The sequence below is a fragment of the Peromyscus eremicus genome, chromosome 19 (assembly GCF_949786415.1).
Source record: "Peromyscus eremicus chromosome 19, PerEre_H2_v1, whole genome shotgun sequence".
NCBI classification, from domain to species: domain Eukaryota; kingdom Metazoa; phylum Chordata; class Mammalia; order Rodentia; family Cricetidae; genus Peromyscus; species Peromyscus eremicus.
Genome location: NC_081435.1, coordinates 20,686,762 through 20,712,353, shown reverse-complemented (window position 1 = coordinate 20,712,353; position 25,592 = coordinate 20,686,762). Strand labels below are relative to the sequence as shown.

Here is a 25,592-nt window from a genome sequence, read left to right as displayed (position 1 = left end):
CCAGATTCTAAAATATTGAATTCTAACATAACAAAATTCATCTTCATTAAAAGAACCAGTTATCTCACAAGAAATATCTTAATGAGATATATGTTCCCCTAAGTTTTTTTTTGTATTTTATTTTATTTTTTTCTTTTTTGGTTTTTGGAGACAGGGTTTCTCTGTGTAGCTTTGCGCTTTTCCTGGAACTCACTCTGTAGCCCAGGTTGGCCTCGAACTCACAGAGATCTGCCTGGTTCTGCCTCCCAAGTGCTGGGATTAAAGGCATGTGCCACCACTGCCCGGCTTTATATTTTATAAAAATGTATTAATTATACAAAATTATGACATTTTCAGACATATTCATGTCCTTTGATTTTTCTTGTCCCCCCATTTTCTTGTCCTTCCTCCCAACTTCTACTGGTCACTTTATTTCCAAAAAGTGCACTTCCCGCTTTCATGTCTTTTATTTTGTTATCATTTCTTTAATTTACACAACTTCTACATTCTACAAATGAGAAAATGTATGTTGTTTGTCTGAATCTGGCTTACTTTGCTTAGTCAGATCTCTAGTTCCTTCCAATGTATTTTTCTTTGCGGCTGCATAATAATAATGTGTGTGTGTGTGTGTGTGTGTGTGTGTGTGTGTGTGTGTGTGTATACTGATTCCATGAGTTGGTTTCTCTGACTAGTGAAACAAGAAAAAGGCTTCTGAGGTGTCTGCTGCGTACAATCCCTCTGCTCTATCCCAGCGTACAAGTGAACAGTCAGTAGCTCCATTTCAGTTTTCTCTCTGGAGAGTTCCACAGTGGCTGCTCTGAAGGAGAGTTCTTTTTCCTCACACAGTCACCTGCGTTTGTTTTTGTGTTTTCTTGGTGACAGCAGTTCTAATAGAGTCGATATGGAATCTCAGTATGGTTTGGGTTTACATTTCTCGGCTATACAATGGTATTGAATCTTTTTCTTGACTATTTTTGGCTATTACTAGTATTTCCTTTGCCTACTTACTGCTTGGATTACTGGAGGTTTTGGCATTTAATCTTTTTAGTTCTGTATATATTCTGGATAGTTAGTTTCCTATCAGATGGCTCATGTTCTGGAGGCTCTTTGTTTACTTTGCTGAACAGGAGATTTTTAATTCATGCTGTCCCATTTGCCAATTCTTATTACTGTTCCTGAGTTATTAGGGTCCTTTTCAGAAAGCCCTTGCCTACACCAGGATTTTAAAGTGTAGTTCCTATGTGTTCCTTGGCCAGAATAACATTTTAAATCTTATTAAGGTGTTTCTGATTTGTACTTGGAGGAAAGTTGAAAACAAACACTCTGAGGATATTCTTCTTCTTCTTTTTTTTTTTTTAAATAACAACAAAACAAAAATACCACCAACACCAAACAACAACAACAACAACAAAACTCAAGCTCACTTTGTTAATTTTCAAGTACACATTTGGTCTGAGAATATAGTTGAGAGGCTGAGCATGTAATTGGCCTTAGCTTCAAGTATCAGTACTTCAAGAGAAAGATGTGTGTCCCAAGTGTGAGAGTAATAATTTGTATGAAAGTAATAGTTTGACAGAGTATTTTAAAAAAGGAAAGGAAAATGATGCTCTGTGATAGAAAAGAAAAGTCCTAAGGTAGGCTGCAAATCCATCATTAAGAATTTTCCTAGCTGGGCGGTGGTAGCACACACCTTTAATCCCAGCACTTGGGAGGCAGAGCCAGGCGGATCTCTGTGAGTTCGAGGCCAGCCTGGGCTACAGAGTGAGCTTCAGGAAAGGCGCAAAGCTACACAGAGAAACCCTGTCTCAAAAAACCAAAAAAAAAAAAAAAAAAAAAAAAAGATTTTTTTCCTTCATGACAGCTGTCTTTTTAATGTAACACACAAAATGTTATTTAGGAAGGTGGTATGCACTCATAGATCAGGGTTTCATATAACTATTCTTTGTACTTCTTCACCAAGGATACTATTAAATTAAGATTGTTTTTCCTTCCTGTGAGTATCTATGGTGAAGAATATAATAGAAAAATACAATTGATGCTACTGCCTCATTTCATGGTTAAGAATCAGCAGTTTTGTTCACCCTTATTTTTATACTCATAGCATGTTAACAATACATGAAAAAGGCAAATGGTGCCTGAGTAAAACTAAGAAACTATTTTCAACTTGTCAGGCCTCTGGTAAGATAATGGAGCCCCCAACAGTTAGTGGCCTGCATCGTAGCAGGTCCTATCATGTAATTTCAATTCTTCGCAAAATAATTTTCCCACATAACATTCAGACAATATGAATCAGTACAAATTAATCTGTTTATACATGTCACTGAAAAATAAGAATGCATAGAGAAAAACTACCTGAATAACATTGGAAGTTGTAGAACAGTAAAATTGATTTGTATATATTTAAATTGTGATGATACTACATCATGATCCAGTATCCATCATTTTGACACGTTTGGCTGATTTATGATTTGTCCATTGATTGTAAGCTGTAGTTTAAAAAATGCTTGGTGAAAAGGAGTATAAGATTTAATCCCAGAGCTTAAAAACCTCACTTGTCAAACAGCAAGAGACTCTATAGTCTTCATCACTAGGTTGGTTAGGTACTAGCCTACATACTGCATTTATATCACCATATGCATAACATGAATGGTTTATTTGAGGTGCTTATTGTTTGACTTTAGAACTTAACTGTTGTTTATGCTGAACTTCAGATTTTCATGGCCTTATTATTTCATGACAAAACAGAAAAGATATTATATATTTTTACAGGTTAATTACCATGCTCGGCATTACCATCTTACTCCATTTACAGTCATCAACATTATGTACAGCTTCAACAAAACTCAGGTGAGAATCTGTTCTACTAAAGCTGTATATTTAAACTTGTGAAGCATTGAAGTAAGAGTTCTCCTTTGAGCCGGGCGGTGGTGGCATGTATCTCTAATCCCAGTACTTGGGAGGCAGAAGCAGGTGGATCTCTGAGTTCAAGGCCAGCCTGATCTACAGAGCAAGTTCCAGAATATCCAGGGCTACTCAGAGAAACCCTGTCTTGGGGAAAAAAAAAAGAATTCTCCTTTGAGTTTTCCAGAATTTTAACTTAATTCAATGAAATTGCAAAGAACTGTGCTAAGTTCCAAGAATTTAGCAGCGGGTAAGGTAATGTCTATACATACAATCAAGAGAGTTACAGTTTAGTCATGGAGACAGAAATGTCAGCAGAAGATTGTGGTACAGTATGAGAATGATAAAGTACTAATTATTCTATAGATGAGAGATGCATCATCAAAACTGATATACTCCTGCATTTTCTCATTGCTGTATCAAAATGCCTGACAGAAACGTCTTAGGAAGGAGGGGTTATTTTGACTCAAAATTTAAAACAATGTCATCTGTCATGACAGTGACGACATGGAGGCCTGAGCTCAAGGTAGCTGACCACATTCAGTCCATAGTCTGGAAGCAGAGAAACATAAATGCTGACGCTTAGCTTTTTGGCCATTCTTTAGCTCTTGATGGTAATGAAATGATGCTGCCAATCTTACGGGTGGGTCTTCCTCCTCAGTTAAACATTTCTTTTTCTTTTTTTTTTTGTTTTTCGAGACAGGGTTTCTCTGTGTAGCTTTTGGAGCCTATCCTGGAACTTAATCTGTAAAGCAGGCTGGCCTTGAACTCACAGAGATCCTCCTGCCTCTGCCTGCTTCCGAGTGCTGGGATTAAAGGTGTGCGCCACCACCGCCTGGCTGAGTTAAACATTTCTAATCTGTTTACAGTGAAGATTGACTACCACAACTGGGACTGATCACAGGGTATGGCGTGAGAAAGCTGTTGAGAAAGAGACACTGACTTGCATATCTGTATATTGACCTGTCAGGAAGTCTGCTTCTTAATGCTGAGGGTAAAGGTTTCATGTGTTGGTGTTCAAAGGCAAAAGGAAAAGAGAGGTTATCACTTTGGGAACTAGGTATTATGCAGTTAATAGTACCTTGTAGCAGAGGTTGAGGGTAAGAGGAAGAAGACAAAAGAGCCAGAGAAGTGAGCAGCATCATAAAGGGCCTTCTATGGTTTATACACTTTATCCTAAAAACTATGAGAACCGTTGAAGATGCTTTAGAGTAACAAGGGCATTGTGAACCAATGGATTATTTGCATCAAAATTTAAAATTTGTGTATTTGACTTCTAAGAACTTTTCTATATAAATCTTTATGTAAATGTGTAAAAATGTGTATCAAGGATATCATATTGTGGTATTGCACATAATAATGAGCCAAGAAATTATAATATCTAGCAAGAGGATACCACTAAAACAACAATGATCCATTTATGTGGTAAAACACGAGGTGGCCTTTATAAATATGATGCTACCTCTGTGTGTACCGATTTGGAATGATCTCTGGGTTGTTTTTTACGGTTCAAGATACATCTGTTAAAAATGAACAAACCAAAAAATTGTACATCTTTGCATGCACACAGATATTCTGTTACTTGCTGAGCTGTATCTAGAGAATGGAAGATAAAGGCCTCTGCTAAGGGACTAGGAAGAAAAAGAAACACCTTCTCATACTATATTGCTGCTTCTAATTTTACAGTATTGATATTTTATTTTCTCATTCACTAATAACATAGATAAATGTTAGTAGTAGCACTGCTGCTGTTATTGTAGAAACAGTGAACTCTTGTGGCGTTAGATGTATATAAGTAATATGTAAGGATGGAGAAAAGAACATAGATTTATCAGAGGCTGACATAACTTACACAATTTTGGTTGATTAGATAGGAAGAATGAGAAATACATGACTTGGACACAAGTATCATGAAGCAGTTATTAAGAGAAATAAGAACCACAACAAAGAAGGAAAAGAAATGGTGCTAATGGGTATGATTGAGTGAAGTTGTGGAAATATAAAATTTGAGATACCTGTAGGTCATAGACTAGTAGGGAATTGAATATAGAGATACCTGAGGTTTTTAATAAGTCATTTTGGAGTACTTAATTGAATGGAGTATTCTTCTTGGTCTAAACTTGGCTACCATGAGACATTAACAATTGAGGCTACCGTAGTGGCACAGGCCTATGATCCTGGGGCTTTGGAGGTTGAGGAAGGAGGATCAAGAGTTCAAGGCAAGCCTCAGGTACTATATAAGAATTTGAGCTGGGCGGTGGTGGCATACGCCTTTAATCCCATCACTGGGAGGCAGAGCCAGGTAGATCTTTGTGAGTTCAAGGCCAGCCTAGTCTACAGAGCGAGATCCAGATCCAGGACAGGAACCAAAACTACACGGAGAAACCCTGTCTCGAAAAACCAAAAAAAAAAAAAAAAAAGAATTTGAGGCTAACCTGGGTTATGTGAGAGTGTGCCTCAATGGAACAAGAACAAAGTGGTAGAAATCTACCACTGTTAGATTTAGATACAGTTCTGTAAGATTTATATTAGTTAATCTTATTAGGAAATATCAGCAAACTTTTAATGACAAGTTTAATTAAGTATAATGTTTTATATTTAGGCATTAACAGAACTATTTTTATTGTTTTTGTTTTTATTTTAGGGACCAAGAGCCCTATGGAAAGGAATGGGAAGTACATTTATTGTTCAGGGAGTCACACTTGGAGCAGAAGGCATAATTAGTGAATTCACACCTTTACCCAGGTACATGTGTGGCCTTTTCCCCATATTAGTGTTACATTAAATTATTATCAAGTATGGAAGCCATTATCTTGAATCTGAAGACTTGTCTGAAATCGCACAGAGGAGGACAGTAGAGCCCCTCCATTAGTTACACCTTGCTGTGTGAGTGTGTGATAGGGACTTCCACGTCCTAGTGCCTGTTGAAGTGTGCCTTCATTCCTACTGCTGGGTGCCAGCAACTGCCAGCTAAGTGACAAGCAGGAGGATGTGAACAACCTCTTTAAGTAGCTCATTTGATTATCATGCATTGTGTGATTTGTGCTGTCATTAAACAAACCACTTTCAGATATCAGGGATACCTACATGGAGTTACTGGCACATATTTAAAAAAATAACTGAGAATTGAGATAGAGTCTGAATTATGAGTAAGAATTGACCGGGAAGGAAAGGAGCTCCTTCCAAGAAAAGATGACAGCCTACCCGGTCTCACAGAATTAGACAGTCAGTGACAAAAAGAAGCAGCTGTGCTTGGGAATGACAAGAAGCCAAGACGCTAAAGTATGGGCATGCCTTTTTAAACATGTTTTTATTTATTCTTTGATAATTTTGTATATGTATACAAGTATCTAGGTCATATCCAACTCAAATCCTCTCCCTCCCTCCATGATGTGTCTTTTTGTAATGGCTTATTCTCTGAGGGCCTGCAACCAAACGTTTTATCTGTTTCCTGATGTATTCTGATCAAGGGTATTCCTAAGAGGTAGTGTGAAAGTATTGCTTCAGACTGGCTTGTAGAGAGCTAATGGATTAGTCTTAACCACACTGGGGCCATTCTGAGTTCTGGAGCAGAACACAAAGTGCTGAGTTAGGAAGACATGCTAGGTGTGATCGATGGCAGCTGCTGTTAGGTTGAAGTGGGAGTATCAGGAAGTGAGTTGCCAGCAGTAGCTGAGATTTTGTTTTTAAATAGAAATGCTAACCAAAGTGGAGAATTCAGTAAGAATAAGTTAGAAAGGAAATAAGGAATTTAACTTTCTTCTTCTTCTTTTTTTGTTTTTTTAGGATTTATTTTTAGGATTTATTTATTACGTATACATATGTAATATATATATGTATACTTAATATGCATATATATATATATATATATATATATATATATATATATATATATGTATGCTTTCAGGCCAGAAGAGGGCACCAGATCTCATTATAGATAGATGGTTGTGAGCCAATATGTGTTTGCTGGGAATTGAACTCAGGACCTCTGGAAGAGCAGCCAGTGCTCTCAACCTCTGGGCCATCTCTCCAGCCCCAGGAATTTAGCTTTCAATAAATGGAGTTTGAAATTTTTGTCAGACCTACAGGAGTTGTTTTAGTTACTTTTATATTACTGTGAAGAGACAACACGACCAAGGCAACTTAGAAAGCATTTAGTTTGGGACTCATAGCTCCAGAGGGTAGTAGAGTCTATGACCATCATGGCAAGAACATTGCCGGAGTCAGGCAGACACAGTGCTGTAGCTATAGCTGAGAGGGGGGGGGGGGAGGGAGAGAGGGAGGGAGGGAGGGAGGGAGGGAGGAGAGAGAGAGAGAGAGAGAGAGAGAGAGAGAGAGAGAGAGAGAGAGAGAGAGACGAGCACAGTAGAGAGAGTGAGAGAGAGATCAAGCTAACTGGAAATGGTAAGAGCTTTTGAAACCTCAAAACCCACACCCAGTGACACACCTTCCCAAAGTCCACACTTCCTGACCCTCAAATATTTCAGCCTGTGGAGGCCATTCTCATTCAAATGACCACAGCGGGACATGACTAAAAAGTGGTTGGAACTGTGGATCAGGACTACAGAAATTATTTAAGCATAGACATAGCTTTGAGTATTGTGGCATAAAACATTATTCAGAATATGAGACTCAGTGAAATTCAGCTAAGGAGAGTTGTAGACCACAAGTTATGAAATCTGACAAGGAAAGAGCCCTGGACAACTTGCATGTCTACATGTCTATGCCATATGTGGTATTGTGGGGTGGTGAGAGCAGGAGTTGCAGGGTGTAGTTTGTGATACCCTCAAAACAAAACTGGTGGTAAGCTTCATGACAGTTTCTAGAAGCCAAAGGTTGTAAACTTCAATTACAGATACACTGGGAGAGAGAAGGTAGATACATTTAGGGAAGTAGGCTGAGTTTCTTCTCTGTGGGTCGAATTCAGCCATTACTTTTGCAGGAAAGATAGCTGTGGACTTGTAGGAAACTCTGAGAGACCGATACTGTAAATGCCCTCCAGTTAGGGCAGTTGGCAACACGGCACATCTGCAACAAAGATAGGATAGTCAGCAGGGAGAGGTGGTAACTTGACGGCTACTCTTTGGCATGGTCGACTTTCTGTTCTCAGTACCATATTCTTGTGCATGAACTCATGGATAGTGTTAAAGCCTATGAATAGTTCTTGTTTATTTATCTAAAGTTAGCCCGTAGGGCACGCTATTTTGCACTGTTAGGAACGTGAGTCGGCTAAAGGTCTAATCACTAGTATTTCACATGACCTCAGTACTGGGATGTGTTTTTAAGGGAAGGAAACAAAGAAGGCAAGAAGCTAAGAGCAAACTGTTTCCAATGTATTTGCTTTCAAGGAACTGGGTATTCTCAGAACTCCCTCAATACAGCTTTGCTAAAGGTTTCTTGACTCATACTTTAAAAACTGAGTTTCAGTGCTTGGCCAACTTTCTATCTGTTACTGCTCTTATGTCACAGGGTGCATTTGAAAGTACAGATATGCCAGACCTTTTGCTTTTGAGGCTTCCCCCCAAACACAGAGATTTATAAAAAGTTAACAAAGTGCAGGACATTCCTTTTAGTAGTGTGGTGAAAATTCAGTACCTACAATGATAATATTTGTGGTTTGGTTTCTGAAACTTAAGTTTCAGAGCCATCGGCAAACAACCAAAAGTGTAGAAAGTTGGCTATGAGGAGAGAGAGAGATGAAGAGGGGAAATTGGAATAGATAGGCCTGTTCCATAGGCCCTGGGCCACAAGATCAGTTATCAAAGCAATGGCCCCACTTCTCAGAGAGAAATGGCTATCTATCTGAAGCACACCTGATCCTAAGCATTTCTGATAAAGAACGCTCCCCTGTGCTTTATCAGTAAGCAGAGGTATGTATGCATGCTGGTGCTCAGCTAGCTTCCTCTTTGTCATTCAGTCCAGGATCCTAGCCCCTGGATCCACCCAGGCTTGACACTTCTCACAGACATGCCTGCAGGTGTCTCCTGGGTCTTCTCTGTCACACAGTGGTAGCCATCCTGCAGTCTGTCACAGCTTTCCCCCTGCAGCCCCCTCTGCTGGCAGACACACAATCAGAAGTATGTCCACAAGGAAAATCCTTTCTACAGATAAAAACAAAAACAGAAATTTATTACTGTTTAAAAAACGAATTCGAAAATACTTAAAATAACACAGTTTTTGTTTTATTTACATTTATTTTTACATTTTAGGGAGGTTTCACACAAATGGAATCCTAAACTAATAGGTGAACACCTTCTCCTGAAATGGTAAGTTTTACAATGACATTGTTACCAGAAAGTTCTATTAGTTTTTTTAGTGTTAGAACTGAAAAACAAATCTGATGCATAATGTAGTAAAAGAAGCTAGGGCAATAGGAATAGACTGTCACAGAACAAGTAACGAGGCTTAGGGCCTGAAATACACACAGCATTTAAAATGATTCTTAGGCATTTGAAAGGCAAACGTCATGGTTCAACTTTTTTCTTTTGTTTACGTTACTTTTTCTTTCATTCATTTTTGGGGGTGGGATGGGGTGGGTATGTGTGCGTGTTTGTGTGTTTGGGTCACCTGTGTGGTCATGGAGGCCAGTCTCCTCAGGAGCCATCAACCTTGTTTTTGTTTTCGTTGAAGATGCTTCTTTCTTTTGAGATTATAATGTAATTATATCATTCCCCCTTCCTTTTTCTCCAGCTTTTCCCATGTAACCCTCACCTTGTTCTCATTCAATTCATGGACTTTTTTCTTTAATTGTTGTTTGGTGTATGTGTGTATTTCTAAATACACAAATACAGCCTTCTTAATCCACATAATGTTACTTACATGTATATGTTTTTAGGGATTTGGTATTGGATAATCAGAGTGCAGTCTGGGGTTATTTATTAGGCTGGGCAGCAGGCAAGCCTCAGGGATATACCTGTTTCTGCCTACCTAGTTCTGATGCTGCAAGTGCATGCCACTGTGCCTAACTTTATACATGGATGCTTGGGATCAAACTCGGGTCCTCAGGCTTGCATGGTAAGCACTCCACAAGCTGAGATCTCCCCAGTCCCTTGACCCAGCTTAAAGATAGATAGAGAGATAGATAGATAGATAAAATTACTACTATGTTTGAGGCCAGCCTGGTCTATAAAGTGAGTTCCAGGAAAGGTGCAAAGCTACACAGAGAAACTTTGTCTCGAAAAAACAAAACAAAACAAAAAAAATTACTACTCTGTGTTGAACATCCCTAAGCCAAACATCTGAAATCCAAAATACACCAGAATCTGAAGAATTTGAACACCAACACGGCATGTCAAATGTTTTGAATATCTCTAACCTGATCCTGTGTAATTAGGGATGGGGTGTCTGGATATAGTCACATAGAAAATACTATGTAAAAACTCTGTCAGCTTTGTGGGTAAAATGAGTATAACACATAAATTAATTTTGTATCTAGACTTGGGTCCCATCCCCAAGATATCTAGTTAGTTATATGCAAATATCCCCAAATCTGAAATACACCAGATCTAAGCATTTCTGGTAGAAGGGATGCTAAACATTTGTCTTGTTCTTAGTCAGAGATAGGAATGTATGTATTTGGTGAAGAGAAAATTCAAAACGAGTCACATTACAGTCTAGTCTAACGGCACCTAGTCATTTACATCAGTAACTAGTTTTACAGATCGGAAGTTTATTTATTTTTAAGATTGTGAATCGGAAATTCCTCTAGCTTGCTGGCTCCCCCTGTAGGACAGTCTAGTACGTAGTTACTGATGTTCCATTCACGGTGGAGGCCAGTACTTACGAGGACCTGGCCCCTAAGGGTGTTGGTGAGGTTAGTCCCACCCTTAGAATGGTTTTAAGTAACTATACTTTGCAGGCTTGCAAGGTTGTAATGTTACTGTATGGATGAGGAAACAACTTTGGAAAGCTGTACAATATTAGTTTTTCATAATAAAAGGGAACTTTGCTCACAGTTGAAGCTGGCCTAGTTCTGCTGATGGGAAATATAAAAGTAGAAGGTAAGAATAGGATAATAGCAAAAATCATTCTTGTACAGCTATTACTAAAACACCAGACTGTGGAATAGTTGTTCATCCAAAAGGTTCAGAAAAAGATTTCAGGCAGCATTAGTTATGTGCAGGTAGATGTCCACACAGTTAATCCTAAATGAGCCTACATTCTGCTAAAGGTATAATCTAGTTTTTCTTTTTTTGGCAAATTATCATTATATTATTATTATTTATTTATTTATTTATTTATTTATTTATTTATTTATTTATTTATTTATTTTTTTGGTTTTTCGAGACAGGGTTTCTCTGTGTAGCTTTGCACCTTTCCTGGAACTCACTTGGTAGCCCAGGCTGGCCTCGAACTCACAGAGATCCACCTGGCTCTGCCTCCTGAGTGCTGGGATTAAAGGCTATTATTACTTTTTAATTTCCTCTTTGTTCAATAAAGTACTCCGTGTTTCAACATTCTGAGTTAATATCACTAGTTTCAAAGTACAGTTGAAAAATTGAAAAAGATCATTTTGGGTTTGAGTGTAAATTAGGCGAATTCATTAAAACAGATCTTAAGATTTCAATATAACCATCTGATTTTGTTGTACTAATGAAGTCTGGTTTTATTTCTGCAGCCTAACATACATGGTGGCCATGCCTTTTTATTCAGCAAGTCTGATTGAAACAGTACAGGTGAGCTGTTCTTTTCTTGTAACTTTTTTGTTAAGTACTTTTAGAACATTCAGTGTACTGCATATGTCTGATTTTAAATGTTTACTTCACAGATACATGTATTTATCATACATTACCACTGGTGTAATATTTCCATTGCAAATTTGGGTCACACAGTTTTAATTATTTTCTCCCTTCCATACAGGTATCCTAGAACCCAAACTAGGACTTGTTTTGAATATATAGCTCTCTTTCAATGTGTAAGAACAATTTAAAATGCTTATGGCTTATTATAGCAAGTTGGTTAATAATTATCTGAGCATAAGAAATAATCATTTTAACAGTCAGTAGGTAGTACCCGTAGGTAATTTACTAGCAGCATTTTTTTTTTTACTATTTATTTTTCTATCATCAGCTTGATACAGTACAAATTCTTATCCTAATAGTGAAACGTTTCATTGAAGCTTGCCAGTAATTGAGTAAAACCAAAACTTATTCTAAGCCACAGTCATCCTAGGGTCCCCCCTGCTATGTAGCCTCCCTGGTTCTGTGGTCCCTTCTGCTATGTAGCCTCCCTGGATCTGTGGGTTGCAGTCTGATTGTTCTTAGCAGCATTATTTTTAAACATCCCTCTGATGGAACATTGTTGGCCAATAAACACAAAGCTTAAGCAGTTTCCTGTTAGCATTTAAATTCTGCTTGCTTGTTTTACTATTTCTCACCACACGGTGGCACTTCAAGCCCACTGAATTGAATTTTGTAGCCGCACCATCTTTTACAGGTAAAGCTGTAGCTGAAAGTGCCTGCTTATACAGCTTGTGTTCTGTTGCCGGCCCCCAGCTTCTAGGATCCTTGTCCTGCCTGGGTCAGTGCCTGCTCTATAAATTGCTTGCTGGGCCAGCCTTGCCTTTCTGGGTTTTGTTTTGTTTTCTCTTAATTTGCTGTCCCCACTACATCATTAATCTCTGATTTTGCTGTTGCTGTTAGAACTAACTTTGGTTAACTGAAATTAACATCTTATGACCCAAACCTGCTTGCCTGTCTTCTTGCATTTGGGTGGTACTGTGTAGTCTACAGGGTTAGAAGTCTATGTGGTAGTCTCATTTTTAAAGATAAGAAAAACTATCAGAAAGATAATAATTTAGGGCAAAATAACTAAGCAACATGCTATATCAGGAAAGAGGTTTTAGCATGGGACCAACTTGCCACAGCCACATTTGTCTACTTAAATTAGAACCGTGACTTTAGACAGTTTTATTTAAATCATTTTAAATTGTAATTTTATTTCCATAGAACAGAACTAGTATTTTAGTAACGCAATTTGTGTGTTTATGTAAGTATCCGGATTGCAGCAGTAGGTTTTCCTGCGTCCTTTTTTCTTGTCTGTTTTAACACTGCACTTGCGTGTGTCCTCCGTGTCTCACTTGTTAGGGCCCTGCTTCCTTTCCACTCCCTTTGTATGGACAGCCTCTCTTTCTTTTCTCAGGTTTCTGCCCTAGTAACCATCATTCTGTCGGCAGCCGCATTTCTTCCGTCACTTCTTGTCTTATATTTGTCTCAGGCCTGGGCCCTCTCTGGTTCTCATCTGTGCTCAGCTCTACTCCTGTGGATCTTGTCTGTTCTAGCCTTCCTCTCAGACTCAGCTTCTTCAGGCAGCCTCCTCACCCTAACAGGGAGCGCCCCGCTTTCTATCAGCACTAACTTGCTGTCGTCATCACGATGCAGTCTCTAGTTTTAGGGGCTTTGGTTTTTGGCTTTGATTCTGCATAACTAATAGGCCATCATGCTTTTGGAGCATCAATCAGCATCTAAGACTGTCCCTTCTCCTAACCAGAAGACCTCCCTCTTCCCTCTTCTTTTGCTCATTAGCATATCATCTGTGGTACTGTGCCCTTGTAGGGAGCCCTTGACCTCTTAGAGAACATTTTTTTCCCTTGAAGATATGTAGATCACCAGAAGAACCACTGTTTGACATCCTTGAGTAGGAGCTACTTCCCAGTGACCAATCCATTATCCAGTGTCCTTGCGTTCTGTCTATATGCACTTGAAAGTTTAGTGTTTAAGTTACAGCCGTCCTGTCCCTTTACTAAAATTAGGGTCCATATTGAATCCCAAGATCAATTTCAGACTTCTCAGAATACTGTTATATCAAAGTTTTTATTGACTTGCCTTTTCATCTTCTTTAAATTTATTTTTTTAATTCATCCAACATTTATTGAGAAATGATCTGTATCAGAGAGGGTTGTGGACTTGTATAATACATTAGCAAACAATATTGACAAAAATCCTCTACTTCTGTAGCATGTAGAAACTTGTGGGGAGGATAGACATCCGTAAGACATCTGAAATCTGTGAGAAAAGTTGTCAGTGTTAAAGAGAGAGAAGCAAGGATGATATGTTGTGGGTAGGAGGGGCAATTAATGTTTTTGAAAGACGATCAGGTGAGGCCTCAATGAGAAGGTGATATTTGAGCAAAAGTCTAAGGCTGAGAAAGACATGATTATGTGAAGAACATTCTGAGTAGAGGGAAAGTAAATGCAAAGACCCTTAAGTGGGATTGTATCACCTGGTTTTGATGAGTTGCAAGGATTGGCTCTGACTCCACCAGGGGAAACTGGTGATTACGTTAGAGGAGTAGGAGGGGCCTCAGTACGACGCACTTTGTAGTGCATTGTAAGCGTTTAGCCTTCCATTGACGAGATGTGGATTTGAGCAGAGCAGTGATGTAATCTGGTTCTTATCTTTATTAGAATCACTTCGGCTATTGACATTGAAAAGAAATTCTGGTAGGAAGGGGCCATGGTCAGGGGCAGCAAACTGGGCTAATGAGTCAGGTGAACTTCCTTCAGCCTCAAGGTTTCAAATGATAGCTGTTTTATGAGGACTACTAGTTTGTGTCTAGCTTGGATCTTTTTCTTGTAATCTGGTTTAGCATCTTACTGATGCCCAGATTCATGAGCCTTTGGTCTTTTCTCTCAGACTGTAATTCCTGCAATGTCCCTCAACTCAGTAAAGTGGCACCTTTTCCTTATCTTTCTAGTCCTCTCACCAACAGCCTTGCTGAGCCTTTTTTTGAGAGAGGCTTTTGTGTATTCCAGGTTGGCCTAAAATTTGCTAGATAGTCAACCTTGAACTTCTGGACCTCCAGTCCCAAATGCTGAGATTACAGGGATATGCTACCACACCTGGGTTTACGTAGGACTGGAAATCTAACTGGGGGACTTATGTGTGCTAGATAAGCACTTTACCAGCCGAGCCATGTCTCCAGCCCCTTGGCCATTTGACTGTTTCTTTGATGACACTTAATGTAGTCCAGCAGTAATCCCCATAACTCTGCTCTTAAAAGCACACTGAGTTGTTGACTTCTACTGCTGCCCTCAGGCCAGACCACATTGTCTCTTCACTGGAGACCTAAAGTAACTTATAACCATCACTCTTAACTTCTGATTTTGTCATTCTTGGCACAATAGACGGTATTACCTTAAAGAATAAATTGCATCAGTTTGATCTTTTGCTTAAAATGAAGCAGTATTTCCCACATGACTAGAAGCCAGTATTTATACACTGATCTGAAAGCATAATATAGCTATTGCCATTTTTAATTTCATATTCTATTCTTCTGTTTTTGACTCTAAAGCATTATTATTTGTATCATAAACATTCTATTCCTAACTAAAATTATGAAAAGGCAGACATTTCAGGTGATGTTAGTCTTAACATTCATTGAGTACATACTGAGTACCAGGCCTCTTTTATTTATTCTGACAAAACTTTTCCTGGAGAGCTGTAACACACATCTCCTTACCCAACCTAGGAAGCCCAGGCAGACCAAACTGCAGATACCACCAACGTCTGTCTTGGTGAAGCCAGTGAGTTTTATTGGAGTTACAGGAAATAGGTGGGGGTCAGTCACAGGATCAGAAATGACACGAAGACAGCCGCATCACCAGTCTTCAGCAGCATGGGTGACAGCTCACAAAGCTGGGAACCTGGAGCACAGTACACAGCCTGCAGGCAGCTCAACAGGTTGAGAGTGTCCCTTCCAAGTGACTCAGTAGGTCTAAACCTCTTCCAGGCAGCTGGCTGGTTTCTGTTTCTTCCAGGCAGCAGGGCTGGGTTCAGAGCCTTCTTTGCAGCTTGTATTATCTGAGAATCTTCCTAGCAGCTTAGCTTGTCTGAGAGTCTTCTATGCAGGTCAACTCTACTCCTCTGAGAATGATTCTCAGCTTTTATTGCTTACTCTGGCAGGAAGGGGGTCTAATGAATCTGGTCAGTTTCAGGGACTTCCTGAAGCTATTTTGAGTTGTTTACCTTCCTGTTTTTAGGATCTTTCACAGGATGGAATGTTTGAATCTTGGAGGAAGCTATTACAGAACAGCTGTATAAATGATAGATTATACTACCTTTCATTTTTCTAGAATGCTGAACTGATGCCTAGGAGAAGTTAAGTATAGTAAAGTTATTACACAGCCAGTAAGGAGACAGCATTTAAATTCATGCATCAGAATTTTTAAACAGCCTCCACTGCCTCCCTCCTCACATAGTGTTGCTTCTGAGTGTTCTAAGGAGTTTGCTTAAAACAGCTGAGTCAGGCTTTCTACTCCCCCCATCATATCTCAGTTCCCCACTAAGACTGGCTCTCCACTACACTTTTGATGCTGGGTCCCCACTAAGATTCTTCCTGGGCATCCCGCTGCCGCCCTGTGTTGTGGAGATCTTGCAGCTTTGAGTCTGTGGGTCAGGTCCCTTCACATGCTCCAGCAGATCATAAATGGGGTGGATGTTGGAGCAGGCCAAGTCGTAACCCTGGGTCTGGGCCTGGGCGGCTGTAGGGTTGGTCCACCAGATGGGAAATGAGGACAGCTCTCCATGCTCACAGTTTTGGAGCCGGCTCCCCTACGTCTGCGCTAATAGTGTTGACTACTGTGCTGCCCTGGTGAGGTGCAGGGCCTGCTCTCTGAGTGTTGCAGCTGGTGGGACTATTCATTGTGTGTGTACCACATTTCATTATCTGTTCATCAGTTGTAGGACATCTAGGTTGTTTTGGTTTCCTAGCTATTGTGAATAGAGCAGCAGTGAACTTGGCTAGGCAAGTATCTGTGGAGTGTGATGTTGAATCCTTTGGGCATAGGCCAGGGAGTGGTACACCTTGGTCATATGGTAGGTTTATTTTTAGCTTTTTGAGAATTCTCTGTACTGATTTCCATACTGGCTGCACCAGTTTGCAGTTCCACCAATGGTGAATGAGGGTTCCCTTTTCCACATTCTCACCAGCATTTGTGTAGGTTGTTTCGTTGTGTTGATCTGCCATTCTGACCGGGGTAAGATGAAATCTCAAAGTTGCTTTCATTTTCATTTCCCTAATAGCTAGGGACAATGAGCAGTGTGCATTTTTTGAGATATTTCTTAGCTGTTTGTTTGTTCTTCTTTTTTTCTCTTCTCTTGAGAACTGTCTGTCCAGGTCCCAGGCTCATTTTTCAAAATGGGTTATGTTTTTGTTTTTTGGGTTTCTTTTTAACTCTTTATTTTTGAGTTCTTTATGAAGATTAATCTTCTGTCAGATGTGTAGCTGGCAAAGAGTCTCCCGCATTCTGTGTGCTTCCTCTTTACCCGATTGTTTCTTTAGTTGTTCAGAACATTATTGGTTTTATCACGTTCCACTTGTCAGTTGTGGGGCTTAATTCAGGGGCAAGTGGAGTCCTATTCAGGAGTCCTTTCCTACACCTATATCCTGTAGGATACTGCCTGTGTTTTCTTCTAGAAGTTTCAGTGTTTCAGGTTTTGTGTTTAGGTCTTTGGTCCATTTGGAGTTAGTTTTTGTACAAGGTGGTAGTCTAGTACAGGTCTAATTTAATTTTTCCATGTGTGGACATTGAGTTCTCTCAGCACCATTTGTTGAAGATACTTTTTTTTCTTTTCTTTTCTAGCTTATGTTTTTGGCATCTTTGTCAAATATCAAGTGCCTGAACTTACATGTATTCATGTTTGGATCTTCAATTTTTTCCCTATTTGTTTATATGTCTGTTTTTGTGCCAGTATCATACTCTTTCTGTTACTATGGCTCTGTAATATATCATAAGATCTTATATAACAATGCTATTCCTCCGTTGGTTTCTGCCCAGAGTTGTTTTGGCTATCTGGACTCTTGTGGTTCCATACGAATTTTTGTTCTATTTCTGTGAAGAATGAGATGGGGATTTTGATTGGGATTACATAAACAGCTTTTGGTAAGATGGTAATTTTCACAATATTAATTTCACCAATCCATGAACATGATGTCTTTTATTTTCTAGTGTCTTTTTCTATCTCTTTCTTGAGAGGTTTAAAGTTTTCATTGTAGAGGTCCTTCACTTCCTTGATTAGGTTATTCCTAGATATTTTATTTTCTTTGAGGTTATTGTGAATGGGACTGTGTCCATAATCTCCTTTTCTGTTGTTTGGTATGTTGAAAAACAATTGATTTGTGCAAGTTGATTCTGTATCCTGCAGCATTGCTGAATTTTTGAGATCTCTAATGTATAGTATCATGTTGTCTGGAAATAGGAAGAGCTTGTCTTCTTTCCCCGTTTGTATTCCTTTGATTTCCTTACCTTGCCTTACTGCTCCAGCTAGTACTTGAAGCACAGTGTTGAAAAGGAGTGGGGATAGTGGATATCCTTTCTAGTTCTTGAACTCAGTGGGATTGCTCAGGTGTTTCTCACTTTAGGAAGATATTCACTGTGCATTTCTTGTAAATAACTTTTATTATGTTGAGGTATGTTCTTTCTAGGCCACATTCTCTAGGACTTTTATAATGAAGGCATGTTGGATATTTTTCAAAGTCTTTTTCTGAATCTTTGGAGATGATCATGTGATTTTTGTCTGTAAGCCCATTTATGTGGTTTATTACATTATTTACTTGCTTGTGTTGAACCATCTCTGTGTTTGAGGGATAAAGCCAACTTGGCCATAGTGTAATCTTTTGGATGTGTGTCTGTGTTCTGTTAGGAAGTGTTTTATTGAGTGTTTTTGAGTTTATACTCATCAGGGAGATTGACTTGTAGTTTTCTTTTTGTTGTGTCTTTACCTGGTGTTGGTATTAGAGCGATGGTGACTTCGTAGGAGTAGTTTGGGAGTGCTCTTTTTGTTGTTGTTGTTGTTGTTGTTTGTTTTTTTAATGGTTTAAGAAGGACTGGCTGTAGATTTTCTTTGGGTGTCTGGTATAATTCTGCTTAAGTCCATCTGGTCTTGGACTATTTTTTAACTGGAAGGCTTTTTATTGTAATTTCAGTCTCATTTGTTAGGGTCTGTTGAGGTTGTTGACTTCTTAGTTTAATTTTGGTGGTTTGGCTAAATTTAGAAAGTCATCCATTTCTTTTTGGTCCTCCAGCTTAATGGAGTACAGACTTTTAAAACATTCCTTTATAATCTTCTGAATTTTTTTTGTGTATGTTTTAATGTCTCCCTGTTCATTACTGATTCTGTTAATTTGGGTCCTCTCATACTTTTGGTTAGTTGCATCAAGGATCTGTCAATTTTGTTTATTTTCTCAAAGAACCAGCTCTTAGGTTCCTTGAGTTTTTTTTTTTTTTCCTTTTCTTTTTCTGTTTCTATTTCACTAATTTCTGTTCTGATTTTTATTATTTCTTGCTATTAGCTGGGTTGGGATTTGATTTGCTTCTGTTTTTCCAACTTTTTTTTTTTTTTTTTTTTTTAAGATTTCTTTATTATGTATAGTGTTCTGTCTGCATGTATGCCTACACACCAGAAAACGGCATCAGATCTCATTACAGATGGTTGTGAGCCACCATGTGGTTGCTGGGAATTGAACTCAGAACCTCTGGAAAAGCAGCCAGTGCTCTTAACCATTGAGCCATCTCTCAAGCCCCCAGTTTTTCCAACTTCTTGAGTCGCATCTTTAAGCCACTTACTTGTGCTCTTTCTGATTTATTTATTTATTTATTTATTTATTTATTTATTTAAAGACAGGGTTTCTCTGTATAGTCGTGGCTATCCTGGAACTTGCTTTGTAGACCAGGCTGGCCTCGAACTCACAGAGATCCGCCTGGCTCTGCCTCCCAAGTACTGGGATTAAAGGCGTGCGCCACCACCGCCTGGCTCCTTCTGATTTTTTAATGCATGCACTTAGAACTATACATTTACTCATAGAACTGTTTTCAATGCGTCCCACAAGTTTTGTTGTGTTGTGTTTTCATTTAGTTCCTGGAAATTTTGTATTTCTTTCTTGATTTTTGTCTTTGACCCATTCATCATTCACTAATGAGTTGTTTAATCTCCATGAGTGTATATTTACTGTAAATTTATTTGATGTCAATTTTTAAGTTTTATTGCATTGTGGACTAATTGAATGCAAGGAGTGATTTCAGTCTTTTTGAATTTGTAAAGATTTGTTTTGTGTGTCCCAGGATGTGGTCTGTTTTAGAAAACTTCCCTGTGCTGCTGAGTAGAATGTATATTGTTTGGAGTTTGAGTTGACTAAGACATCAGTTAAGCCATTTGATGTATGCTATCAATTGATGCTGATATTTCTCTGTTAGTTTTTTATCCAGATGACCTGTCTTGGAGAAAGTGAGGTATTGAAATCACCTATTATTAGTGGATTGATGTTAATCTGTTTTTAAATACAGTTGTATATTTTTTGTGCAATTGGGTTCCCCAGTTTAGTGCATTAGGATAGTAACGCAGTCTTTGTTAACTGTTTCCTTGATTAGAATGAAGTTTCCCTCCTTTTCTCTTCAGGTTAGTTTTAATTTTAAGTCTACTTTGCTGGATGTTAGGATAGCAACTCTTGCTTGTTTCCTGGTCTCATTTGGTTGGAGTGTTTTTGTCTGTCATTTATTCTAAAGTGGTGCTTATCTTTGAAGCTATGTTTCCTGTAGACAAGAGATAATGGATTTTGTTTCTTGCTCTATTCAGTCATTCTTTCTTTTTATTGGAGAATTGAGGCCATGATTTTTAAAATTATTATTAACCTGGTGTGTTAGTTGTGGTCGCTGTGTTGTTGATTTTTGGTGGTATTGTTTATGTTCTCAGTATTATGTATTTTAATAATTATGGCTTTGTATTTCTTTCTACATCCGCTATGCTCATTTTTCTCTTCAGCCTGAAATATTGTGTCTCAGTTACTGTTCTATTGCTGTGAGGAGACACTATGACCAAGGCAACTTATAGGAGAAAGCATTTATTTGAGGCTGGCTTACAGTTTTAGAGGACTAGTCCATGATCAGCATGGCAGGAGGCAAACAGGTATGTTGCTGGAGCAGTAGCTGAGAGCTTTGCATTCTGATTTGTAGGCAGTAGGCAGAGAGGGAGACACTGGACCTGGCCTGGGCTTTTGAAACCTCAAAACCTACACCCAGTGACAAACCTATTCTAACAAGGCCATACATCCTAATCCTTCCCTAAAAGTGCCACCAACTGGGGACCAAGCATTCAAAATAGGAGCCATTCTCATTCAAATCAAAGACATTGCTTCCTGTATTTTTTTAGGTTTGGTTTGTTGGATATAAATTTTTAGGATATTTTTATCGTGGAAAGTTTTTCTTTCTTCAATGACAGGTAGTTTTGCTGGGTATATTAGTGTAGGTTGGCTATCATAGTCTTTGAAGACTGAGACTGCATTGCTCCAGAGTCTTCTGGCTTTCAGAGTTTTCACTGAGCTGTTATTCTGATGGGTTTTCCTTTATATGTGATTTGCATTTGTTTCTCTTGCAGCTTTCAATACACTTTCTTTGTAATGTATCATCTCTTTTAACTAACTTTCTTTTCTCCTCCTGTCTATTTGGTATTCTGCGCGGTTCTTGTATCTGTATGTGAGTTTGGGGAAGTTTTCTTCTGTGATTTTGTTGAAAATCAGATCTATGCCTTGACTTGAGATTCCTCACTCATCTATGCCTATAATTCGTTGGTTTGTTTTGTTCTGTGGTGTTCCACATTTCTGGTATGATCATTCGCTGTATTTTAATTTTATACTTTTCATGTTCTTTGCTTACTTGGCCTAGATCCCGTACATTATCTTCAAGTCCTCATATGCCGTGTTCTATTTGATTTGTTCTACTCATAAGACTTTCCTCTGAGTTTTCTAGCTGGGAAGTTGGGTTTTTCAGTTCCATCTTCTTTTCAGCTTGCATCCTCTTCAGTGTTTCTATCTCCTTTTTGAATTCCATCATTAAGTCCTGGATTGTCCTCATCATTTCTGTCAGCCTTGTGTGTGTTCTTTGGGCATAACTCAGGTGTTTTATTCTTTTCAAGCTCTTTCTCCTTAATTTCATTGAGCTGTTTCTTTGTGTCTTCTTTAAACTCTGAAGTCTTTGATGAATTTTATGATTGTTCTTTTAAATTTTGTATCCTTGGGTTTATCTAGGTAATTCACATTGTCTGCAGGACTGGTGGGCTTTGGAGGGAAGAGACTAGCTTGATCTGTCATATTATTGGAATTTTTTGAATGAGATCTGGTCATGTGGACTTCTTTTGTTAGTTCTAAGTCTGATACAGACGAGTAGGTTGGGGTAAAAGAGAGGATATAGGTTCAGGTTTGGACGAGAGGTTGGAAATAGCTGGGGTGGAATGGAGTCAGGTGAACAGAGGGACTGGGCTGGTGTGCAGAATGTGCTTCCTGGTCCAAGCCTGGAGTGTGGAGGTTGGAAAGGTTGCATATGGCATTGAAAGGTCCTGTGGGTGGGTGGGGAGAATAGTAAAGAGGGTCCTGGCCAAAGCCCAGAGATATTTTGTTGTGCAGGCACTGGATGTGCCACCCAGGCTAGATCTGGCCAGCTGGGGAGAGGTGTGGATGGGGAGGTCAGGGAGATTCCAAGGGCTGGGCTCTGGAGAAAGTCTGGCTGAGTGGGGAAGGTTGACATGACACAGAAGGGGCCTGTAGGTGGTTGCAGGTAAGGCAGGTACTGGCGGAAGCCTAGAGGCTGGTTGCATTTCAGGCAGGGGTGGCCAGCCTAGGCCAGGGTACTGGTTTTGGGAACCAGGCTAAATATGGCAAGTTGTGGAGAAGGCCTCACTGGGGAGATGAGGGAGACTCATTGGGCTAGACGTTGGGAAAGGAAGTGGAAGTGGCTGGGTTGGGTGGTTCGATGAGGAGCTGAAGGGCCTTGTAGGTGATTGCAGGTAGAGCTGTCCTGCTCATTTCTGTCTCTTTATGATATTTCCTTTGAAAAATGAATCTAATGCTAATTTAATCTCATAGCTGAAGTCAGCAATCATGGATGTTTTCTTCTTTTGTCAATACATTTATCTCAAAGGGACCTAATAACTACTTTTGATGGCAATTTAAAAAAAAAAAAATGGTAAGTTGATGGGCCTGGAGAGAGAGCTCAGTGGTAAAGAGCATTGACTGCTGCTCTTCCTGAGAATCAGGGTTTGATTCTCAGCACTCCAGTTCCAGATCTGATGACCTCTTCTGGATTCTGCAGGCAGTGCATGCACATGATACACATGCAGGCAAAACCACCACACACATGAAACAAACACATTTTTTTAAAAAAATAAAATTGTACCTTTTTCACCACTTTTGTTTCAGAGTGAGATAATCCGAGATAATACTGGCATCCTGGAATGTATTAGAGAAGGGATTGGCAGAGTGATAGGCCTGGGCGTGCCTCACAGCAAACGCCTCCTTCCACTGTTCTCCTTGATCTTCCCGACAGTGCTGCATGGAGTTCTTCATTACATCATCAGCTCCATCATCCAGAAGATTGTCCTCCTAATTCTGAAGAGAAAGACCTATAATAGCCACCTAGCTGAGAGTACTAGCCCCGTGCAGAGTATGTTGGATGCTTATTTTCCAGAACTTATTGCTAACTTTGCTGCCAGCCTTTGCTCTGACGTTATACTTTACCCATTGGAAACCGTTCTGCATCGTCTTCATATTCAAGGAACACGCACAATAATCGACAATACAGACCTTGGCTATGAAGTCCTTCCAATTAATACGCAGTATGAGGGAATGAGAGACTGTATAAATACCATTAAGCAGGAGGAAGGAATGTTTGGTTTTTATAAAGGGTTTGGTGCTGTTATAATACAGTATACACTGCATGCAGCTATCTTACAGATTACCAAAATTATTTACTCCACACTTCTTCAGAATAGCATTTGAGATTTAGGTTCTATCATTGGCTGATCCAGAAGATGTGGTCTAGGTAATTTGCTCTGAAATTGCAAGTAATAAAAGTAAAATGCTGGGTGGAGAGAAATAGGCTGGGAATTGAGACTGGTGGAAAAGCTCATGCTGATTGTACCGACTTCTCATTTTTCTTAAGGTATAAATGTATAAATATATAGCTATATAAATAATACTGGATCAAAACCTTTCCAAAATTGAAAACTCAATAAAAGTAATACTTTAAATTTAAAATGTAAAATGTAAAATTACATTTTGGTATAGTACTCAGGCTGAAGTAAAATTGATCCTGGGTAGAAGCAAAAATGTATCAAGTATAAAATGAAATTGCAATGACTTGAATCTATTTTATTGACCTTAACATTTGTTATATGTTTGTCTAACCTGGATTCAGGTCAGTGTGTTAATTCTTAATGCAATGTATAGTATCAGGAGTTTTTACCTTTAAGCAAATAGATTACATCATCATTGAAAAAAACTAATGATTAGATTTGGCAGCCTGTAAGCAGGGGTTGAAGGGTTTTTAATTGTATGTAGCCCTTTTATTTGCTGTATATATTTATTATGTGGATCCATTTGTGTATGTACATGTAACTTGGGATTTTCTTTATCCCTGCAAGTTCTCATAGACCAGCTTATTGCACCAAGTGAAGGTAGACACCTTCTGCTTGAATATCAAGAGTAAGACATCAAAACGCCAGGAAATAGTTTTCTTGTCTGCATCACACCCAGCATTGCAGTGCCAGAAACCTGAAATTTTCCATATGCTTGTGACGCTTGGATCATCAGATGATTTTAGAGCCACTTTTAAAGATACCTTACAATCATGGTAGCCATTGCCATTCCCACATTTACCGGAAGGAGCCTCACTTGTGTTTCATTTGTAAAAGAACTTACGTTAGAGGGGACAAAATTGAAGTTCACTTGGGAATTTGTGCTTCTTGCTCACCATAAATAATGACTGCAATGTTTCTGTGTGTGTGTGTGTGTGTGTGTGTGTGTGTGTGTGTATGTGTGTGTGTGTGTAAAGTTTTATTCTACAAATGAGCTGCCCTGAAGATAAAAATGAGACATCCTTGTTACTTTTTATTTAAAGTTGCTTGGATAAGTACTGAAGAAAAATACAAACCTCATAGGAAATTTGCCCTTATGTTTTATGGAGAGGGAGAGTCAATATATTCCAACAAATGAAACTTGTTAATGAGTTTAATTAAACAAAGTTGATGTGTTCTATGATGGGTTAGACTTTGTAATAAAGTGATATATAGTTCACTGATCATTCATGCAACATTTAACGTTTAATTTCTTCCTGAGTATGATCAAGTTTACAAACACTCTGAAGTGCAGTACCTGCAGATGTTGCCCAACCTAGAATGCATGCAAACTAAAACTGGTGTTTCATGTTAAATGTCACCGAGAGTGTTATTGCAACTGATAAGAGCTTAATGTGGACAAGGAAAAGCATGAAGCAATGTGTAAGTAAGCAGCTGTCCCTACCCTGTGTTACTGAAGTAATGTTGTCCATTGTTCAATTCCTCAAAAGGGAAAATAAATGCTGTTGATCTCATTTTGCATTTTATGGTCAATCTCTTACAATGTGTTTTTCTCTGTCTAAAAATGGGGCTAACGTTTTTATTGACTTTAAGCAGCTAAGTTTGTAGATGTTTATACCCCCTTCCTCAGAATCTCCATTTTATATACAAGTCAAGGTTGTTTCAGAGAAGAAACCAGAAGATTATGGTTTCAGAAAATGCCTACAACAGTCTAAATGAAATCAAGTATTTACCAGGTTAATTCTGTGGAATTTTCCATGTATCTAAAAGTAGATGTTTAAGGATTATTTATTTGCAGTTGCCATAAATTTGGTAGTATAAATTTATTGCATCTGGGGTCAAAATACTTGTAGCTAAACTAAATACAAGATG

The 25,592-nt window shown here is 38.8% G+C and overlaps 1 protein-coding gene across 2 annotated transcripts in view; it reads left to right on the top strand.

Moving 5' to 3' along the window:
• The window catches only part of Slc25a46 (solute carrier family 25 member 46), a 30,868-nt gene extending 5,634 nt beyond the window's left edge, over window positions 1–25,234 (top strand). For both annotated transcript variants that reach the window (XM_059246298.1, XM_059246297.1), the window contains exons 4-8: window positions 2,749–2,826; window positions 5,525–5,625; window positions 9,090–9,146; window positions 11,498–11,555; window positions 23,065–25,234. In XM_059246298.1, coding sequence (XP_059102281.1) covers window positions 2,749–2,826; window positions 5,525–5,625; window positions 9,090–9,146; window positions 11,498–11,555; window positions 23,065–23,643 — 873 coding nt within the window. In that variant the 3' untranslated portion in view covers window positions 23,644–25,234. The remainder of the gene's footprint in view (window positions 1–2,748; window positions 2,827–5,524; window positions 5,626–9,089; window positions 9,147–11,497; window positions 11,556–23,064) is intronic.
• Window positions 25,235–25,592: the final 358 nt, after the last annotated feature.